Here is a 19,712-nt window from a genome sequence, read left to right on the forward strand (position 1 = left end):
TTTTGAGGATCTGAGGACCCATGCCACATCTTTTTAGTTTCCTGAGGGGGAATCGGCTTTGTCGTGCCCTCTTTACAACTGTCTTGGTATGTTTGGACCATTCTAGTTTGTTGGTGATGTGGACACCAAGGAACTTGAAGCTCTCAACCTGCTCCACTACAGCTCAACACCTGCTCTTTCCATGTTATAGACTGACCAGGTGAATCCAGGTAAAAGCTATGATCCCTTTTTGATGTCAGTTGTTAAATCCACTTAAATCAGTATAGATGAAGGGGAGACAGGTTAAAGGATTTTTAAGCCTTGAGACAATTGAGACATGGATTGTGTATGTGTGCCATTCAGAGGGTGAATGGGCAAGACAAAAGATTTAAGTGCCTTTAACAGGGTATGGTAGTATGTGCCAGGCACACTGGTTTGTTTCAAGAACTGCAACGCTGCTGGGTTTTCACGCTCAACAGTTTCCCATATGCATCAAGAATGGTCTACCACCCAAAAGACATCAACCCAACTTGACACAACTGTGGGAAGCATGAGAGTCAACATGGGCCAGCATCCCTGTGGAATGCTTTCGACACCTTGTAGAGTCCATGCCCCGACGAATTGAGGCTGTTCTGAGGGCAAAAGGGCTACAACTCAATATTGGGAAGGTGTTCCTAATGTTTGGTATACTCCGTGTACATGACAAGAGAATAAAGCACATCACTTTTTAAACTTTCTGGTCGCATGATTTCCTTTAATAAATTGAACCGAGAAAACACATATTACAAAATATCATCTTTTACAGTCACATGGTCACATGAAACCCAAAGTCAGATCTCTTCCCAATTTCTCCCTTCCCAAAACAAAAGGAAACAAAACCATGGACCATCTTTTTAACATGTAACTAGGTCTTTAAAGTAGAAAATAATCACACAAAACGTATTTGCCGCACAGAGTTAGGCAGGGAGGCAAGAGATAACACAAGGCTATCAGAGATCATCAGGGAAAGCTTTGGAGAGGTGTGTGTGTGTAGGTCTATAGGTGTCCAGTCACTATGGGGTTGGGTGACCGGCTTGCTAGCTGTGAACAGAGGGTCAATGAAAGACTGGTGAGCATAGTAGAGCAGTTAATGACACAGTGTCAGAGTTTGTGTTTTCTGTCAGTGTGTAGCAGAGGGAGTATGAGGGTTAGAGGCACACGTACCTGTTACTAGAGAGAGAGCGGTCGAGAATGAACATTTTCATTTCTACATGGGAAAGCTAACTGAGGCTGACATACATAGATTGAGCGAGAGAAACAACAAGGGGAGATAGGACTGAGACCCAAATACCTTATTTCGCAGTACCTTTGGCCAAGGACACACAAGGTATGCTAATTCTTTTGGAGCCATGCCTTCTCGTGTTAATGTGCCTTCCAGAACAGAAGAAACAACTCAGCTCTTCCGTGTGGGCAAAGGTCATTCAGGGGTTGCTAAGGTCACAAAGGAGGCACGAGGTCAAAAGTCAGGAGCCAGCTAGCATGATGAGACTGACTGAGTAGTTAACTCACTCTCAGTCCCAGTGTTTTACATCTGTACCCACAGTTAACCACCTCTACATTTCAGACTTGTTCTTTGTTCCACCGGTGTCATACGTAGCAGACACCAACCCCCACCCATTCAACCGCAGATGAAGAGGAGTGAGGACACCAGACTCCAAAACCCACTGATAGCCTCATCTTTAGAGGGCACTGCGGTAGACATAACAATCATTTGAGTTGCAAATTAAATAAAAGGAAATAACAGCTGATCACATTCCATGTGTGGAACTCATTAGGATCCAACTTCTTCAACAAGTCATGAGGTCCCGGAGGGGCAGTGTTAGTGATTGAAGGGTGTGGAAGTTTGTCGCACCTCCAGGTCTAGCACGTCACCAGGGCCCAACCCCAGTCTGTCTGTCTAGAGTGGGGCTTAGTTTGTCCTTTAGCCAAACCAACACTGTCCATCTTCACAATAACATCCTCCAAATATCCAGACCCAAAGACCTGCTCTTTTCTCCAGACGAACAATCTCACAGCCATCTACCTCACATCTTCCAATATACACAACCTGCTCAGGTGAGCTGCTCTTCTGGTCTATAGTATCATCATTATCAGTACAGTAGGTGTCCCTGGCTCCTGTCCCTGTAGGTCGGCCCACTGTACCCCAGGTCTCTAAACTGGCCTACCCAGGATCAGCGAGCGGTCCTGTGGGCAAAGCGGAGGTCCTGGTCCTTGGGGAACTGTGCTGGGATAGCAGAGGCAGTAGGTTCCATGCCAGTAGGAGGCTCTCTGGCAGGGGATGGTTTAGGGGAGTCAGTCATCCAGGCAGGGGGTGGCTGTCCCCGGACAGGGGTGCCCACGGCGGGGGAGTGGTCCCTGCTGCGCTGGGGGGCCCCAGCCTCTGGGTCCTGTTGGGAGATGAGCTGCAGCAGGGCGGCTGCCACCGCTGGGCTGATGTCCTGACCGGGCCCGGGCTCAGAGCTGGGCTGCTGCTGGCCAGGAGAGAGGAGGGCTGAGGGTGGAGGGCCAGGCGGAGAGGGGGGACGTCGCTCGGAGGATGGAGGGACCTGATTTGTTCCGATCTGCTGCTTCCGCTTGGTGACTGCACAGTCTGAGGGGGGAGTCAGAGAAAACAAGACAGTCAATCAGATATTTACAAGAAACACAAAAGCACACGCAGTTACAGTGAGATTTCATCTGGACATTTGTGCCATCTACACTACAGACACATTTTTATTCAATTCCCTTTAGTGACATGTTCCAGGCAAGTGTTTGTGAGTGGGGTCTAGACAACGTACAGCTGTATCTCCCACCGTGGCCAGCAGAGGGAGATCATGTACCATTCCTACCGCTGGATCCTCACCATCCAGTCAACAACGTCATTTCAGTTGGATAAATGTTTTCAATAGGCTACTGTAGAATTGGATGAGTAAAACGTGTAGCTGTCATGGGTTGATACTGCTACTAAATACCACAATTGTGATTATGATACATGTTCATTCTCTAAACTAGTCTGGAAGTGTGCAGTCTACGTTATTCCTCCCCTCTTGGTTCATGGTGACTGGTATGTTATAAAATCCTTAAGTAGGTAACAATTTTTTTAATGTTGACAGACAAGTTGTAATGTTGAGAGATGGAATATCAGAAGACCTCACGGTAACCTAAATAATCAACGTAACATTTATTCACACACGTATCTGAACAACAAAAGAAAGACGCAGGACATGGGGGGGGGGTGTTCATAACAATAATAATTGATTGGACTTATATAGCGCTTTTCGAGACACCCAAAGCACTTTACATAGTAGAGGGGGATGCTCACCTTAGGGTTTGTTCAACCCTGACAGACACTCAGTTACATTTCAACAACAATATGAGCATGGGTTATTATGGATAGGGAGGGGTAAAACCTGAAGTTTGGGTTTGGGATGACACTACAGGGAGAGGTGCATAAAGCTCCATGCAGGCCATAAAGCTGAGACAGAGAGAAATGTCTTCTCAGTCTGCTGTCATGGCTACCGGGAAACACTGCTGCTACAATTGTTTCCTAGGCAACGGGGTTGTTGCTTTAAGTGCCAACAGTAGGGCGACTGCAGATGCAGACTACAGAGGAGAACGCTTTACAAGCGTTGGATGATTCCGAGGTCTAATCTCAAAGAAAACATACAAAAATAAACATTTAAATGTGTGATTTAAATAAAAGTTAAATGAAAAGACATGCAGGTGAATTCTAAGGTTCAAAACATTTATTTTCGCTTGATAATTTATTAGACTTCATAAAAATGTGGACATTACAGACTGGTTTTGAATCAATATATTTTTTATGGAAGAACAATCCAAGAAACCTGCTTTAACAAATGGAGAAATGAGAGAGAAAGAAGAAGTGGGAAAAGAAAACAGTGTGATAAAGAGAGGCAGGACTGAAAGGGTGCAGGGAAAGAGTGCAGTGTGAACCATTGTCTTTCTAACGCTGTAAAACTACAAACCTTCTCTTAGTTTACATTCACACCAATGAGAAAAGTCCTTGTGCCCAAAGCCCAGTCCATGTGACCTGGGCCGTCCGAAGCCACTCTCTGGTCAGACATCTTGAGGACTTGCCAACTTCATGTATGGTATGTTTCCACCTATGTGTGACTGAGTGGGTGAAAGTAGCCTTTGAAGTGGGAGACGGGTGAGACAGACAAAAGGTGGGTGGGGAGTGAAACTGTTGGTGAGAGGAGGGGGGAGAGGTGGTGGGTCTAGACAACATAAAACTTCCTCAAAAAATATTTAAAGTAACCGTGGAATCTTTCTTCCGATTTGCCATTTAGTTAAGATCTTTCATCTCATCAGCTCGTTTATAAAGGAATTTACAACTGCTTTATGGTAAGCAGAAAAATAATCGATGACAAGATCCGCACCATGACAGGGAAGCTATGACGGGGCGTCACCCTCCGCCCAGTCTCCTCCCCCTCGTCCACCAGTCCCCTGTGAGATCCCCCTGACCCACTGCTCTCTGCCCCTCCCCCTAGAGACTGAACCCAGACTTGCCCTTGCGATCAGCAGTGGAGGCAGAAGAACCGCGAGTCACAGCCTCCTCTGATTGGACGCCATTGCTCTCGTCGCCTTGCTCAGTCGCCTCGGCCTGCGGCTTAATGAGCTGGCCCAATAGGAGGGCCAGGAGGTTGGTCTGGTCGTCCTGGCTGAGGGGCGGCTCGCTGTGGTGCGGGGAGGGCTCCTGAGGCTCTGGGGGAGGTTCGGGGGGCTGGGACCTAGCCGCACCCTGGTCCTCTGAGGCCCCCCGGTGGTGGGAGGCCTCGGTCAGGGCAGACAGGGACTGGCTAAGGGTCTCTAGCTGCTGCTGGCTCTCTGGGTTGGAGGAGACGTTGAGGAGCTGGGCCATCTGAGGCAGGCTGAGGTCTGTCTGTCTCTGCAGCAGGTTCAACAGTACAGCCAGCTCTGTCTGGTTCAGCTGCTCRGCCGCAGCACCCAGGCCTGATGYGAGAGAGACAARGGTCACACATACTGTAGACAMCAGCCTGCTGAGAGWGTATGGAGACAACATGRGTTCACATTATAGACTTACAACAACCCTRGTCTYCCTGTGCAGCCACTARCMAACCAAGGAGACATTTGGATAAGGGTATGRTCTTCTATAGTAGCGAACTGTGACTACTGTGTCMGCCTGACCTGCTAGCTCATTGGCTGAGATGGCTGAYGASGGTGGTCTTCCSGGRGGAGGGGGCGGGGCTCCAGCTGGGCTGGCTTGGGGCCGGCTGTTCTCTCCACTGGAAGCCCCCGAGGGGTCCTTACGGGGCACTTTGGGCACAGGCACATCCTCGGGCAGCCCGCTCTGACGCTGGCGCCGCCGTTTCTTACTCCACAGCTCYTGGCAGTCCTGCCAGTGAGGGAGACTGGAGAGAGAGAGAGAGAGAGTGATACAGAAGCAAAAACGGGGTGATGAAAGCATGAGGGAGAGAAACAGAAAGCGAGAGGGGTGTTGGTGTGACAGAAAGAAAGCAATAAGGGTGTTGGGAGTATGGTGGTGGATAGTTTGAGGTTGTTCTCTAGATGTAATGAGCCCAGGAAAGGACAGGGCTAAGACGAGGTCCTCACTTGGGCGGGGACATCTTGCTGGGCTCCACGTTACACAGGAAGTCACTATTGAGGGCCTGTTCGGCCGTGCAGCGCCGCGCAGGGTCAAGGGTCAGCATGCGGTCCAGCAGGTCCAGGGCCTGAGCAGGCAGACTGACAGAGCGCGAGAGAGAGAGAGAGCAAAATTAGAGAGCGCGAGTCAAACAAATAGCATCAACAACTGATGTACTGCCACAACTATCAGATTGATGAAAGGACAAGAAAATCCCARGGTGTGCATGTCATGTTACATACAAGGCAAACTCCTCGCGTAGCCGTCGGCGGTACTGTTTCTTGGGCTTCATGGTGTTGAAGTAGGGCAGCTTGATGACGTCAGGCCAGGCAGCGGGACACGGGCTCCCACACAGACGACTGAGACAGAGAGGGAGAGAGTTAGAGCTGTGGTAAACGTTAGAGCTGTGGTAAACATGGGCTCTATCCCAGATGGCACCCTATTCCCTATATAGTGCAATGCGTATGACCAAGGCCCTTAGAGCTCTGGTCAAAAGTAGTGCAATATATAGCAGGGGTATTCAACTCCTATTTGAGGAGGTCCGGTCACACAAATATCCTAGGCGGCAAAAGTCCGGATGGGAAGTCATTTATCACCGTAGTAACAACCCCCGACCTCGCAACCCATACGACCCGAAATYGRTCACACCCCTCTTGTTGGCGGAGAGAACATACTTTTAATAAGCTAATTTCCTGCAATTCTACACATTTGGCCATTTCTTGTGTGTTCAAATGATACCCGAGTGACTCAACAAAATCTAAAAATGGAGGACCAATGTGGGTCGAGACCCCTGGGCACATCATTTGGCCACGATAACTACAAGATTTAGGTAGCTGGTCAACTTACCTCTCTAGCTAACATCAACTGGACATTTATGACAAGTTAAAAACAGCTCTTTAAGATCTGTCAGTGAATGACATAAGAGGAAACCTGCCCATGCACTTCCAAATGTACAAATTGCACCGCAGTAGGTTGAAAGCCCYACGTGAGTTCCAAAAACAACAAAGTCAGGACCCGCGGCCCGTATTGACCCCATTCTGGGTCTGGACTGCGGTCTGCCTGTTGAGTATGGCTGCTATATAAGAAATAGGTTGTCATGTCAGACAGGATTGTAATGTGGAGATGCAGTCTTCCAGGCAGCAGGGGGCAATAGCAGCATACCTGATCAACTCTAACTGCAGCAGCTCCTGATTGGCCTGGAAGATGGGCTTCTTGGTGAACAGTTCTCCCAGAATACACCTGTGCACAAACAGTCAATGGACAATGTTGGCCACTTGCATATATAAAAAAACATTTTTTTAAAGCATTCACAAATCTTGAGTTAGGATTGGTTAAGAGTGATAATTATCTGCCACTCATCAGGTTTAGAGCTCCGACTACCTCAGTCAAAATGATATAGCAGTTTTATAGTGACACCATGTGGAAAAATAAGGTAAGTACAATCTGTTTTCCTACGTAGAGCTTGTTCGATTGGAGAATATATGTGCGAATGAAATGTTTGTGCACCAATAAACCTGCACAGGGAATGAGTGTTCTTGGGCATGTACAGAATCAGTGTCCAGGTGCATGACGGTGTGTGGGTGAGTGTGTGTGTGGGCAAGGTGAGTGTGTACTAACCCGCAGCTCCAGACGTCGATGGCTGGAGAGTACCTCTCCTCTCCCAGGAGGAGCTCAGGGGGGCGGTACCATAGCGTGATTACTTTATTAGTGTAGGGTCGACTGGAGAAAGCAGGGAAGGGAACATTCAGATATAACACGCAGATACAATACCAGTACCGCTACTCTGCCCTCCGGTGACCAAACACCCACAATTCATCGCTCAACAATGGGCCGACGGAGGCAGAACCTCTTTATACAGGACACAGCACCACCAAGTGGGGACTCATTGGAATAGATAGGTGTTTTCATTCAGACTACCATGGCAACCGAGGCCTTTTCTCAATTGGATTTGCTCAACTCCAGCGTCCTCTCTCCTCCGTCTTTTCTCGCTTTCTTTTGAAGAAGGTCAAAGGCAATCGAGGAGAGGTGAGGGAACGTGGATGAAAATGTGCTTGTATGAAATGAGACTCCTCCACTCACAGATCATGAGGCAAATTAGGTATACATTGGTGGATCCCAAAATAAATGTGTAAAGTGATAAAAACTAAATGAAGTAGCATATTGTTTGTGTGCATGCTTTTCTCCCCCAACAAAACAAAAGCGGATTCAAAGGGGGTGTGGCAGATATCAAAACTTCCGTGAAGGACTCTGGTAGGATACACATGACTATCCTCATGAAAGGTGGCTGTCAAAGAGGGAAGGACACTGTTCCGGTCGCCTACTAACAAATTGAAATTTCCTTGACCACTTATCGGTTTCCGTGTCGCAGAGGTCGTCGGACAGAGGAGAGAAGGTGGAGGACGGGCTTTTTCCCCAAATGAGAAAAGGCCAGTGTGAGGGTCACAGTTTAAAAAGGTTTGAACCCGGGGCAGGAAAGACCTCTGACTTTATGATGATGTCATCGTTGCTCCGAAACAACTTGAGAAATCCAAGTCTCACCTTTCCTCTGAGTTGTAGAGGCGGGCCAAACCAAAGTCAGCCAGTTTGATCTGACCACTGCACAAGGAGAGAGATAAAGAAGTTAGAGACAGAGAACTCAAACTCAATAACAACACAACTTATTACATTTCTACAGCTGTTAACTTACACAACCCCAACTACAGAAGTGAATAATTCAATCAAAACAGCGAGGCAGAGGAAAGGGCATTTGAATTCCCATTGTAGAACGTTGCACATTGAAAACAGGACCAATCAAAAGGAAAAACCCAATCCTACTATAGCTACAACAATCATTTAAAAAAACTCCCTGTGCTCACTAAAACCACACAAACTACTACCGTTGCTATCACCATAACATTCTAGGTTAGTGTGTCAATTGTTCATAGCAGGGACCGGCAAAGCTATGCTTTTCCCTCCTTGGGGAACTGCTTACATTAAAAGGTAGACTCAGCGAGATGACGTAGACGCACAAAGTAAACAGCAGTAGTGGGTCAATTTCCACGACAACTAAGAGCGTTGAAGCGCGAGGCTGAACTCGGCCACTGTTTTGGCCCCGTAGATACCACGTTGTAGCAGCGTGAAGRGCAGATACTCTGTGTGACAGGAAAGTCTTGCATCGCGCTCATCTCACTATCTGCGGTGCTGCTCYTCATCTCGTTGAGTCTACCTTTAAAACTAGCACTGTGGAACTGTATCATTTCAAATGGGCAGTGAACCATCTCGGCGACCAGCCAGCAACATCTCACGGACCGGCCCAAGGACCAGGGATGGAGAGACACTGTTCCTTCCTCCCTGTGAACCTATTAGTCACGATACTAACATTTTACTAACGATATGATACCAGGCCAAGTATCACGATACCACGGGGGGGGGGGATCCGTGGCCTAGCATCCTGTTCGCCCCGTCTCCCGGACGCTTGCTCCCGATTTTTCTAAACGTTCTGCGCACGTGCTACGCAAAAATCTGTTACTGAAATTCACACTTCTACTTAATACAACACATTGCATTAAACTGCATAAAGTGGCTGATTTGCTCACATTTGTAAAGGCCTAACTGTGATTTGGCTGGAGGAATAGACATGCATAATGATCGGCAGGTAGCCTAGTGGTTAGAGCGTTGGACTAGTAACCAAAAGGTTGCAAGATCGAATCCACCGAGCTGACAAGGTACAAACCTGTTGTTCTGCCCCTGAACAAGGCAGTTAACCCACTGTTCCTAGGCCATCATTGAAAATAAGAATTTGTTCTTAACTGACATGCATAGTTAAATAAAGGTAAAATAAAAACAATTAAACTGTAGCAGCAAGGGGAAAATTCTTTCTCTCTCACCTTTCTCTTCTCAGTTAACACAGACACACTCCCTCTGTCTCCCTCTGTCATAAACACACACACCTCTCTCTCTCTCTCTCCCACAAACACTGCTCCCAACTTTTAAAACGTTAGGAACCAAACAGAATTTAAGGAGCCCCAGAAAGAAATACTTATTTTATATAGTTTAGGCCTATAGCTTTGAAGCACATCTCATGAGTAGCAGACACTTTTCCTTCTTCCTGTGCCAATCAAATTAGTCTAAACCTACTGTCAAGTCACCAGGTTGTTAGCTAGCTAGGTAACATGACCGAACAACGTCAGAGACTCGGGATTAGTTTAAAACTGCCCGCGACATGATTTGTGCAATTGTATAAAATGCGCACGAATCCTGCTAGAAAGACAAAATGGTATCTCTGGTAATATTGCTCAGATGTTTTGTTGTTGTTGCAGTTTAGGCTACAGATGAGCTCTTTTCTTTTCTGTAAAGCTGCAAGCATGCCTGTCGTGAAGTTGTGCTCCATTTCCCCTCTGACACTCAGGGCCTGTATGACAGTGAACTTGCAAAGTCTACTCAGACTGGCCTGTGTTCTTGGTTATAACAGGCGATGAAATTATACAATGTATCAACATTGCTCGAACTGTGCGCTGCTCCAATGTAACATGTACAAATCTAACAACGGAAGACTTATCAGGGTCTGCATCCCCACTCGCCATCACGGATAAATTACATTTAAAAAACTAATGGAGGAATAGATGTACATGAAGAGGGGACGGAGAGAGAAGCAGGTGAGTGAGTGCTGGGAGGGGATCCTGAGAGACGCAGGTGAGGTGAGGGCTGGGAGGGGATGCTGAGAGAAGCAGGTGAGTGAGGACTGGGAGGGGATGCTGAGAGAAGCAGGTGAGTGAGGACTGGGAGGGGATCTGGAGAAGCGGTGAGTGAGGGCTGGAGGGGATGCTGAGAGAAAGCAGGTGAGTGAGGTGGGAGGGATGCTGAGAGAAGCAGGTGAGTGAGGGCTGGGAGGGGATGCTGAGAGAAGCAGGTGAGTGAGGACTGGGAGGGGATGCTGAGAGAAGCAGGTGAGTGAGGACTGGGAGGGGATGCTGAGAGAAGCAGGTGAGTGAGGGCTGGAGGGATGCTGAGAGAAGTCAGGTGAGTTAGGCTGGGCGGGATGCGGCTGGCTGATTATAGCGCCATACGTGATATGGCATGAAAGCAAGTGGCATTGGACCTCTGCATACAAGAGACAGTGGCTGATGCTTCAATTCAACTGACTTTCATCAAACATCTTATAACAGGCACGCAGGTTCTTTAGATCGGTAGGGCTGAAAGACTCAGTAGTATCATAGAAACGGTACTAACGGTATGTTAAAATGTTGGTATCATAAGTATCATGACTTTTGGTACCGTGATATTACAATGCTACACTAGTACCTGTTGTTGAGCAGTATGTTGGAGCACTTGATGTCTCTGTGCAGGAAGTTCTTCTTGTGGCAGTAGTCCAGCCCCTCCATCAGCTGTCTCATGAAGCTCCTCACGTGTTCCTGGGAGAACTGACACAGCCCCGACTCCAGCAGACCCATCAGGTCATGATCCATGTACTCAAACACCAGGTAGAAGGCACCTGACGGGACAGGCAGGGGTAAGGAGGATGCACATACACACACATACAGGCACAGACATACACCAAAGCACAAACCCCACACACACATTCCCTCTTTCCACACACCTTTGTCCTTCTTGAAGTCCAGTGCGTCCTGTTTGTCTGTGACGATCTCCTTCATGTTGACCACGCTGCGGTGGTTGAGCTGGCGGAGGATCTTGATCTCTCGGATGGCCGTGATGGGGAAGCCCTCCTTCTCATTGTCCAGACGCACCTTCTTCAGAGCCACCAGCTCGCCTGGAGGGCAGGAGGAACAACGTGAACATTACAGATTACGTCACTGTCCAATGTAGGGGGTGGAGGAAAACGTCCGTTTTATGGTACCAACTCTGTTGATTGTCCTGATCAAAAGTTTAATAAATGTGCTAAATAAAACACATTTCTTCAATGTACACGGACGCCCAACGGAAATGTGTCTCCTGCTTAATTTCAAATTCCTCTGAAAGACACACACAGAGAGGCTAGAGCAAAGGGGACATGGGGAGGCGAGATCAGTCACAACACCCCGTGGCATACACACACACTGCAGGCGTGGTGATCCTTTGAGCCGCTCTCAAGAACAACGAAACACAGGTGTGTCAGTGAAAGGGCAGCACACGGGGCTCTCACCGGTGTCTTTGTCCTTGGCCTTGTACACCTGGCCGTAGGTGCCCTCCCCGATAATGCCGATGATGTCAAACTTGTCCACGCAGCGTTTGCCCCAGTCGCTCTGTGTCTGTTTGCGTTCGCCATAGCGTGGACAGCAAAACCTAGACAGGAGAGCCGAGGAGACTTGCTATTAGGAAACGTTTTACCTCACGGAATAAGCCCTTGATGATAACTTTGTACTATCTTATGCTTATTTTTTTCTTTCTATTGAAAGGAAATAGGCTGCGGTGGGAGAGGAGGGCTGTGGAAAAGAGGAGTGTAGAGAGGTGGTTTGGGGTGATTGATAAGGAGGAGATGGGTAGGTTAGGTTGAGCAGACAGGAACTCACTTTGGTCTCTTCTTGAGAGCGGACTGGGGTGGAGGTGGAGCTCTGTAGACGGGGGACTGAGGGGGAGAGGGGTCTCCTCCGGCCAGCGTGGGGGGCAGCGGGAGGTCGGTCAGAGACGGCCGATTCCGCACCTCTTTCTCCTTCCTGGAAGACCTCTGAGGAGGAGTGGACTTCTTCGGACTGATGGAGGGAGAGAGAGAGAGAAAAAGAGAGAGATAAATTGAAGGTAGAGAAGGAAGGAGAGAAAAATAACATTTCATTACTCCTCCGCATCATCGTTTTTCTGGTGAGTTTGGATGTTCTTTTCCTTACATGTCTGTAGCACAAATGTATCCCKAACTACCATGACAAAGGGATGTGGGGCCCATGAACTACAGTTTCACCGTGGCAGCCATTTTGGCCAGTGCAGTCCACTGTAGAGGAAGCACTGAATTTGACAAGGCTGCAAGGAGTTAGCAATTATTTTGAAGTCCCACGTAGGCCTGTTTTGACTACTTGACATAGTAACGGTCTAATGGCAGCTAAAGCTTCGACCACAGAGCATTCAGGTAATCTGTTCAGAATTCTAGTACTGTACCTCAGGCAGGTGTGTGTTTCAGAGAGACTGACTGTTGGGTGAAACCTGAGCCTAAGGTATAGGCCTAATGCCTGTTCTGTTGATGACTACACGTTTGCCAAGCAACAGGGCTGGGGAGAGGAGAGTTGTGTGTGTGTGTATGCGCATTTCATGGCTTACCTGTCCTGGCAGTCTCCCACTAGCATGGGTGGTAAAGGCAGGGGGGGCAGAGTGGAGGTCTTGTGGATGGGTGTCAGGCGGGCAGGGCTGCGTGTGGGCATGGGGGCAGGAGATTTGGACTGGGGGGATGACAATGAGGAGGAGAGGGCTGTGGAGGGTGCGAGGCTGGCCTCAGTCTGGCCCTGGGGTGTAGGTGGCTGAAGTTGGATGACAGGGGTGGAGGGCAGAGGAGGTGGAGGTAGTGGGGTCGTCTGACCGGGGGGCAGAGGGGGTGCAGGAGATGAGAAGGGTGGAGATGCAGAGCCGTGTTCTTCCCCAACAAGAGTGTCCTGGGGCTGGGGTGCACTGGGTGGAGGCTGGAGGTCCGCGGCTTGGACAGTCTCTCTCTCAGGTACTCTCTCGGGCTCAGCTTTAGGAGGGCGTGAGGTGGATCCTTTGGTCTTGCGTGACGAAGGTGGAGGGGAGGGGGGGCGAGCTGCAGCCACCGCAGCCTGGCGCTCCTTCTTCCTCCGGCTAAGCTCCGCCCCCAGGCTGGAGTTGAGTGGCAGGCGGGAGGAGGGTGGGGAGCGGCTGGTGGGKCGGCTGCTGTGAGACCCGCCCCCCCCGGCAGAGGACGAATGCTTCTTGTTGCGAGAGCGAGAGGAGGAGCGACGGGAAGAGGAGAAAGGCGGCGAGCGACTCCGGGAGCGAACTGAGCGCCTGGAGAGAGAGGAGGGAAGATGTTAGGAAAACAATAATTCCTTGTTGGCTGCAAGTTCTCTCTCTCTCTCTAAGTTGGGAGTGAGCACCAAGACAGAGGAACTAGAAGGGAGGCCATTTGACATTACTGGGGCATTGTGCACTTGTGTATTAAGGTGTTAATAAAAACAACAAATGGCACGTCACTGCAAATGATAACTACGGAACATGTGTTATGTTTCTATAATGAGATAAGACCAAGCGGCAAGCTCACTCCACAGCTAGCTTGACATTTCACCAATTGTGCTATCGAATTGGATCCTTTTCTGTCACTCAACTGGTTCGTAAGTGGTCAACTGGCGCTCACGTGTGTTGGCGAGGAAGGACCCTGGTCCAAGCTCAGTTAGAGGCTAGTTCAGAGAGGTAGCGCTATTTGCTACGATAGCACACTGACTGCGTTTACACATAGAAGGAGTTATGTCTCCTTCCATATAAGCTACACTTCCCATTCCCTTAGTCAGCATACAAACAGGTCAGTCAGGGGGACAACCTTTGGCTACTTTAAGTTCAGACTAAAGCAATGTGTGTACAAACGTCCCCCAGAAGTCTACTGTCTTGTGGGTTAACCTCAACAGTCCTCTGGCATTAGGCCAAATAGCTTAGGGACAAATTCATACACCTCATCAACATACATACTTTTGATAACCATCAAAGTAACTTTTATTCAAACGTGGGAGTTGTAAGATGAAAAGAAGAAAAGATTCTGAACATACTTAAAGGGATACTTCGGGATTTCGACAGAGTGAGAAACTCATCTATACAATTTTTATATTTGTGTCCAGTATGAAGGAAGTTAGATGTAGTTTTGCGAGACAATGCTAACTAGTTAGCAATTCTGCTGGCGCTAGTTGGCAACTTCGTTCAAACTGCATGCAGACATAAAAATGGTATCCACAAGTTGATCTGACTCTGGGGAAGTAGATTTTATTTTACAATGCAAATCAGTTAAGAARATTAAGAACAAATTCTTATTTACAATGACGGCCTCATAAAGGGCGCTTGGAAGAAGATGGCACTGACGAAAATCATTAGGTATCCCTTTAATTGCGGAAACAACATTCAGATTCCATAATTTGTTTGAAGGTTAGGAAAACAAATTAACTAGTAGCAAGTGAATATGTCCCTGAGCATGAAAACTTATAAAAGTCTACAAACTAAATCTAAAATGTGATTATTATAAGTTAATAACTGGGACATTGAAGTTAATTAGCTAGACTAAACAAATATCCTACAGTTAGCTACATGCTCGACTGGCACCCGAGTGGCGCAGTGGTCTAAGGCACAGCATCTCAGTGCTAGAGGCATCACTACAGACCCTGGTTCGATTCCAGGCTGTGTCACAACCGGCCGTGATTGGGAGTCCCATAGGGTAGTGCACAATTGGCCCAGCATCGTCCGGGTTAGGGTTTGGCTGGGGTAGACCGTCATTGTAAGTAAGAATTTGTTCTTAACCGACTTGCCTAGTTAACAAAAGGTTAAATAAAAGAAAATTCAATAAAAGGACTACACCAACATGATTCCCCAGCAGCATCTTTCAATAGAGTCTACTGACAGCAGAGAATGTTTTATCGTGCATCTATGCCACCTCCAACCAACAGAAGCTCAAGGTCCACTCACTGATGCAACACAAAATCAAAATGGCTGAATGTCAACAGCCTAGCCCAAGGCTCTCCAACCTTGTTCCTGGAGAGCTAACATCACCCCGCTGCCTGGCTAGTGTAGCCTATCCCCCAACCCATGCCCTCTCCTGCTCCAAAGACCACAGCTCCTCATAGGGTTTCCCTAGACTGGAGCACACAGGCATTGCCTGTCTGTCTGTCTGTCTGAGCCCAATGTGATGCCTCTCCTGACTTCCATAGGTTTCCATTCTACACCACATGGCAAGAGGCAACAACTCCCTGGCAGAAACAGCCCTGCGTGTCACACACATCTGAACATAGAATCAATGTCTCTTCCCTGACCATAGTTTTAAGTAGCCCGTGCAGGACATTGCAACCTGGCCTAGCCATTCCCTTTCCAACACCTTGAGGCTAGGAGCACRGGAGAGGAAGCTACAAGTACCGTCTGTTACCCATGGCTCAATCCTCAGCTGTCTAAAGCACTGTCTCAACCACTTACGATTTAAAAAGGTACAATATGCAGAAATCTCTCCGCCATTTCCTGTTTGCAAAAATTCTAATAGTTCCCCTAGTTTCAGTTTGTTAAAAAAAACAAGCAATGCATCATTGTACCAACTAAACTCGCTGTGAAACATTGTCTATAACCCAAAATATTGTATTTTCAGCTGTTTGAAGCTGGTGTACAAAACCGAAAGTAAAAGACGCAAGAACGAAACTTAACAGGAAGTATAGAAATAGCGCATATAGAACTGATCTACTGCTTCTTAAACTTACTTTCAATGAGAATGGCAGATTTATAACTCACATTTCTATGTGAATTTGGTCAGGTCGCCCAAAAAGTTACATATTGCAGCTTTATCAAACACACAGTACAAGCACTTCCTTAGCACAAAAGGGGGTAGAAAACTAACAGTAGAAACAGTCAGAGCGGACCTGGTGTCTCCTCCAGTGGCGTGGCCATGTTCCAGTATGACCAATAAGAACATCAACAGTAGCAACACCAGTTCATCATCACGTTCGCGGCCTTACTGGGCCTCTGTAAAAAGGCYCCTTGGGCATTTGTGAGAATCAACGTGTGTGTTAGACAGCACTGGTGAATATGCCTCTGTGTGTGGAGGTGCATGCCATGCATACAGTGAGTGAAAAACCAACAGATTGGGTGGCTAGTAGTAGTCCAAAACTACATGTTAGTATTAGGCTGTGTCTCAAATGACACCATATTCCCATTGTAGTCCACTACTTTTGACCAGTCTCATGGGGCCTGGTCAAAAGTAGTGCTGAATAAAGGGAATAGAGTGCGATTTGGTACGTATTACACTACTAGCATAAATGTGAATATGAGGCAGGCTGAATGGAAGGTGCCTGGGCCAGGCTAGAATACTCACCGGGACACAGGGCTAGCGCTGGAGGACCTGCGGTTACCATAGGGACTGATGGAGCGTCTCCTGGAGTAGGGGCTGTCGTCTCGCTCATAGCTGGAAGACCTCTGCCTGCTGGCATAGGGGCTGTCAGACCTCTGCCTGCTCCGCCTGGACATCTCCCTGTAGGGGCTGGGGCTCTGTGGGGCCGGCCTGCGTCTCTGGTGGTGGTAGCTGTCCACCTCCTGGCTGTAACCACCGACCATGGGGCTTCCATTACCCCCTCTCCTTGGGGGGCTGGGGGACTGTGTAGGGGCTGTTACCTTCCGGCGAGGGCTCCCCCTGCTCGAGGAAGGCTGRCCCTTGCCCTTAGGGCTGGACTTGTGGCTCTTTGAGGACTTGCGTTGGCTCCTCTCTGTCCGGACCTTCTGAGAGGCAGAGGTGCTCTGGCTGGCGGTTGCATCCCCCCGACCCTCACGCCCCTCTGTCTTCTGTGGCTTATCCTTGCGAGACTTCCCGGAGCGGCCACCCTCCTTGCTGCGAGATGACGAGGAGGAGGATGTGGTGCTTCCCACACTGGCTGCAGTTTGGGCCTGGGAGGAGGAAGGGGGCAACTCTCCACGCTTTGGCCCCAAGTCAGCCTCCATCTGACCCTGACGCCGTGACCCGGAGGACAGGGATGCTACAGAGGACAGGGAGGCCACCTTCTCCTTGACTTTCCCAGAGCTCCCTCTCTCACGGTCTTTGCTGCTTTTTTTCTTGGTACTCTGACCCCCTTCCCCAGAGTCTCTAACTTTGTTGGGATCCTTCGACTTTTTGCGAGAGTGTCGGTGCTTGTGTTCCCGACCATCTCTACCAACAGCCCCGCCCCCATCACTATAATCTGGGACAGGTTCTAACCGATCCCCAGACCCTCTTTCAGCAGGCGGGTCCGAAAAAGTATCRGAATCMGAACTTATGTCGTCATATTCTACCAGCGGCTTCACGGCGCTAACGGAAGGAGGCGCTGTGGAGGTGAGGGCAGAAAAACCAGGGCCCTGAGCCACCTCGGACTCACGTCCATGTTTGGCTGATTTATGCCGTTTGCGCTTGGAAGAAGATGGCACTGACGACTTTGACTGGAGGTTACCGTCCTTGCTCGTCATGTTGCCCGCAGAGGTATGAGGCAGGACCAGGGGCTTGTGTAGCCCGCTGTTGCCGCTCGTTGTTTGGGGTGGCAGGGCACTGCTACTGTTGGATTCCGACTTCCTCTTGGTCCCATGGTGTCTATCCGACCCAGGCATTCCTCACGTCAGCGGCGGAACCTCTCCCGAGCGTGGGCCTCTGTAGCCGAGATAATACATTAACGGGAGAGTAGTACTCAGAAATCCGGTAAAATGAGATCCAGTGTTCTAAGCAAGCCGACAAAATGGAAAATAGTGTGCCCAGCTTTAGTCCTCACGCATTATCCAAGTTGTTCGGCAGCATGGTTTGTCAAAGCAGAAAAATCAAGGTTGCTAGTGCCAAAAAACGCCACTAAAATGAAGGCCTGTGCATTTAGCTAGTTAGAGAAACTGGCTGAAAAGGCCCAAACAATAAATCGGAGCATTGTGTGCTCTTCTCCGTTTCTATTTGGCTAGCTAGCTCTGTGTAGCTAGCATGCTGTTTGGTAAAAAAACGAAAGAAAAAAATAAGTCCCTTTTCTTTTAGCTTCCCTTGTCCGGTGCCAAGGTTAGTTTAGGTGTTATTGTTCCTTAGATTTACGGTTTTGGAGTTCAATAAACAAACAGTTAGCCGTCATTAACAGCCGATGTTGTTTCTCGAACAAAATGAAAACTTGACCCGGTTGGTACTGTTTACATGGTCCCTTTTAATATAATTTTATCTCTTGTTAATTTGATATTGATCAGAAATTATAGTATTTTCATGTGCAGTAGATGTTCCAGTTTATTTTTAATGGCTCTGGGAATCAACCAGGCCTATCTTTAGGGCGATGATAGTGGATTTAATAACATCCACAGCCCTGTCAAGAGACGACAACCGCCATTGTGGCTCCTGTTATAAATTCTGCAACTGCGCTCTTATCGTTATCGCCCTATGACTAGAACCGGAAGTTTCGACGGCTGTCATTCTTCATGGTAGCTCAGCAACAGCCTATCCCAAAGCGCTATCCAGAGAGCTGCACCGCCTTCCGCCCGTGGCGAGACGCAACGTTTCACCTGTAGAGGGCCTATTAAATATAACTTTCTTTCCATGAAAGTCGACGTTATTGTATTCCAACTACATTAGTTAACTTGTAAATAATTTAAACAACTTCAGAAGTTGACAACAAAATACGGAACACAAAAACGATACGGCTAGAATAATGTGTCTTAATTTTATTGAGAAATTAAACAGAGAGTGGCCATAGCCCTGTGCAGTCGACCAAAGAGAAACAGCTAGCTATGTATGATGTGTAAGCACAGATACTGAGACCTCTCTGTCGTAAAACATATCAAACTGACACTAACCGACTTAAAACAAATGTATTTTTTATRACTCAGTGGTGTCACCTCAAAAACCACATCACTCAGTGGTGTCACACCAACAACCACACAAATGGTAACCAGAGACCAACTATTGCTTCCATGAGGTATCCGCACATTCAATAATTATTTAATTTAGCTCCATAATAAATCAGCGAGATGCTCAACATTGAACAGTTTATAGTATTTATTTAACATTGGCGTTACTACAAACTTATTTTCTTCAACACTAATGTTATCGTAGACCGGTCTCCACCATCAGAGACTTGTGTTATAAAAAGTATCCATAATTGTATGTTGAACCAAATAGTAAATTATCTAACAGATACCTCCATTTCCAAACTGGACTCAAGGGTAGACGTAACATAGTAAACAAAGTCCGGGACACACAAATTGGTATGATACATTACATTTACTATGGTATTTATTATTTTGTGGATGTCCATCATCCATTTCTATGATATGTTGCGAATTACAATTCGTATAACGTGTTACAAATTAGAATTCTCACAATATGTTACGACTTTGCAATGCGTATGATATGTTACGAATTCCAATTTGTTGTGGCTAACGTTAGCTAGGTGGCTAATGCTAATGTTAGTTAGGCTAGGGGTTAAAATTAAGGTTAGGGGAAGGGATAGCTAACATG

At 47.8% G+C, this 19,712-nt stretch overlaps 1 protein-coding gene and 1 non-coding gene across 3 annotated transcripts; both read right to left on the reverse strand.

Annotated features, from left to right (window-relative positions):
- Positions 1-712: 712 nt before the first annotated feature.
- cdk12 (cyclin dependent kinase 12) lies at positions 713-18,627 on the reverse strand. Of its 2 annotated transcripts, none has more exons than XM_024135919.2 (14): positions 16,587-18,627; positions 12,845-13,543; positions 12,109-12,288; positions 11,742-11,881; positions 11,199-11,369; positions 10,904-11,093; positions 8,162-8,218; positions 7,241-7,342; positions 6,785-6,862; positions 5,866-5,982; positions 5,593-5,724; positions 5,167-5,390; positions 4,528-4,971; positions 713-2,608 (listed from the first exon to the last, which is right to left on the reverse strand). In XM_024135919.2, exons 1-14 carry the CDS (start codon positions 17,840-17,842, stop codon positions 2,190-2,192), a joined length of 4,209 nt encoding a protein of 1,402 aa, XP_023991687.1. In that variant the 5' UTR covers positions 17,843-18,627; the 3' UTR covers positions 713-2,189. The 2 variants fall into 2 exon arrangements, 1 of the variants encoding a protein (XP_023991687.1); XR_011475210.1 differs by having other exon boundaries at positions 2,520-2,608; positions 3,984-4,971; positions 16,587-18,626.
- LOC112068738 (small nucleolar RNA SNORA5) lies at positions 12,419-12,555 on the reverse strand. The gene has a single exon (XR_002893619.1). It is a non-coding gene; the product is annotated as a small nucleolar RNA SNORA5 (small nucleolar RNA).
- Positions 18,628-19,712: the final 1,085 nt, after the last annotated feature.

Source organism: Salvelinus sp. IW2-2015, unplaced genomic scaffold (genome assembly GCF_002910315.2).
Source record: "Salvelinus sp. IW2-2015 unplaced genomic scaffold, ASM291031v2 Un_scaffold659, whole genome shotgun sequence".
Classification (NCBI taxonomy): Eukaryota; Metazoa; Chordata; class Actinopteri; order Salmoniformes; family Salmonidae; genus Salvelinus; species Salvelinus sp. IW2-2015.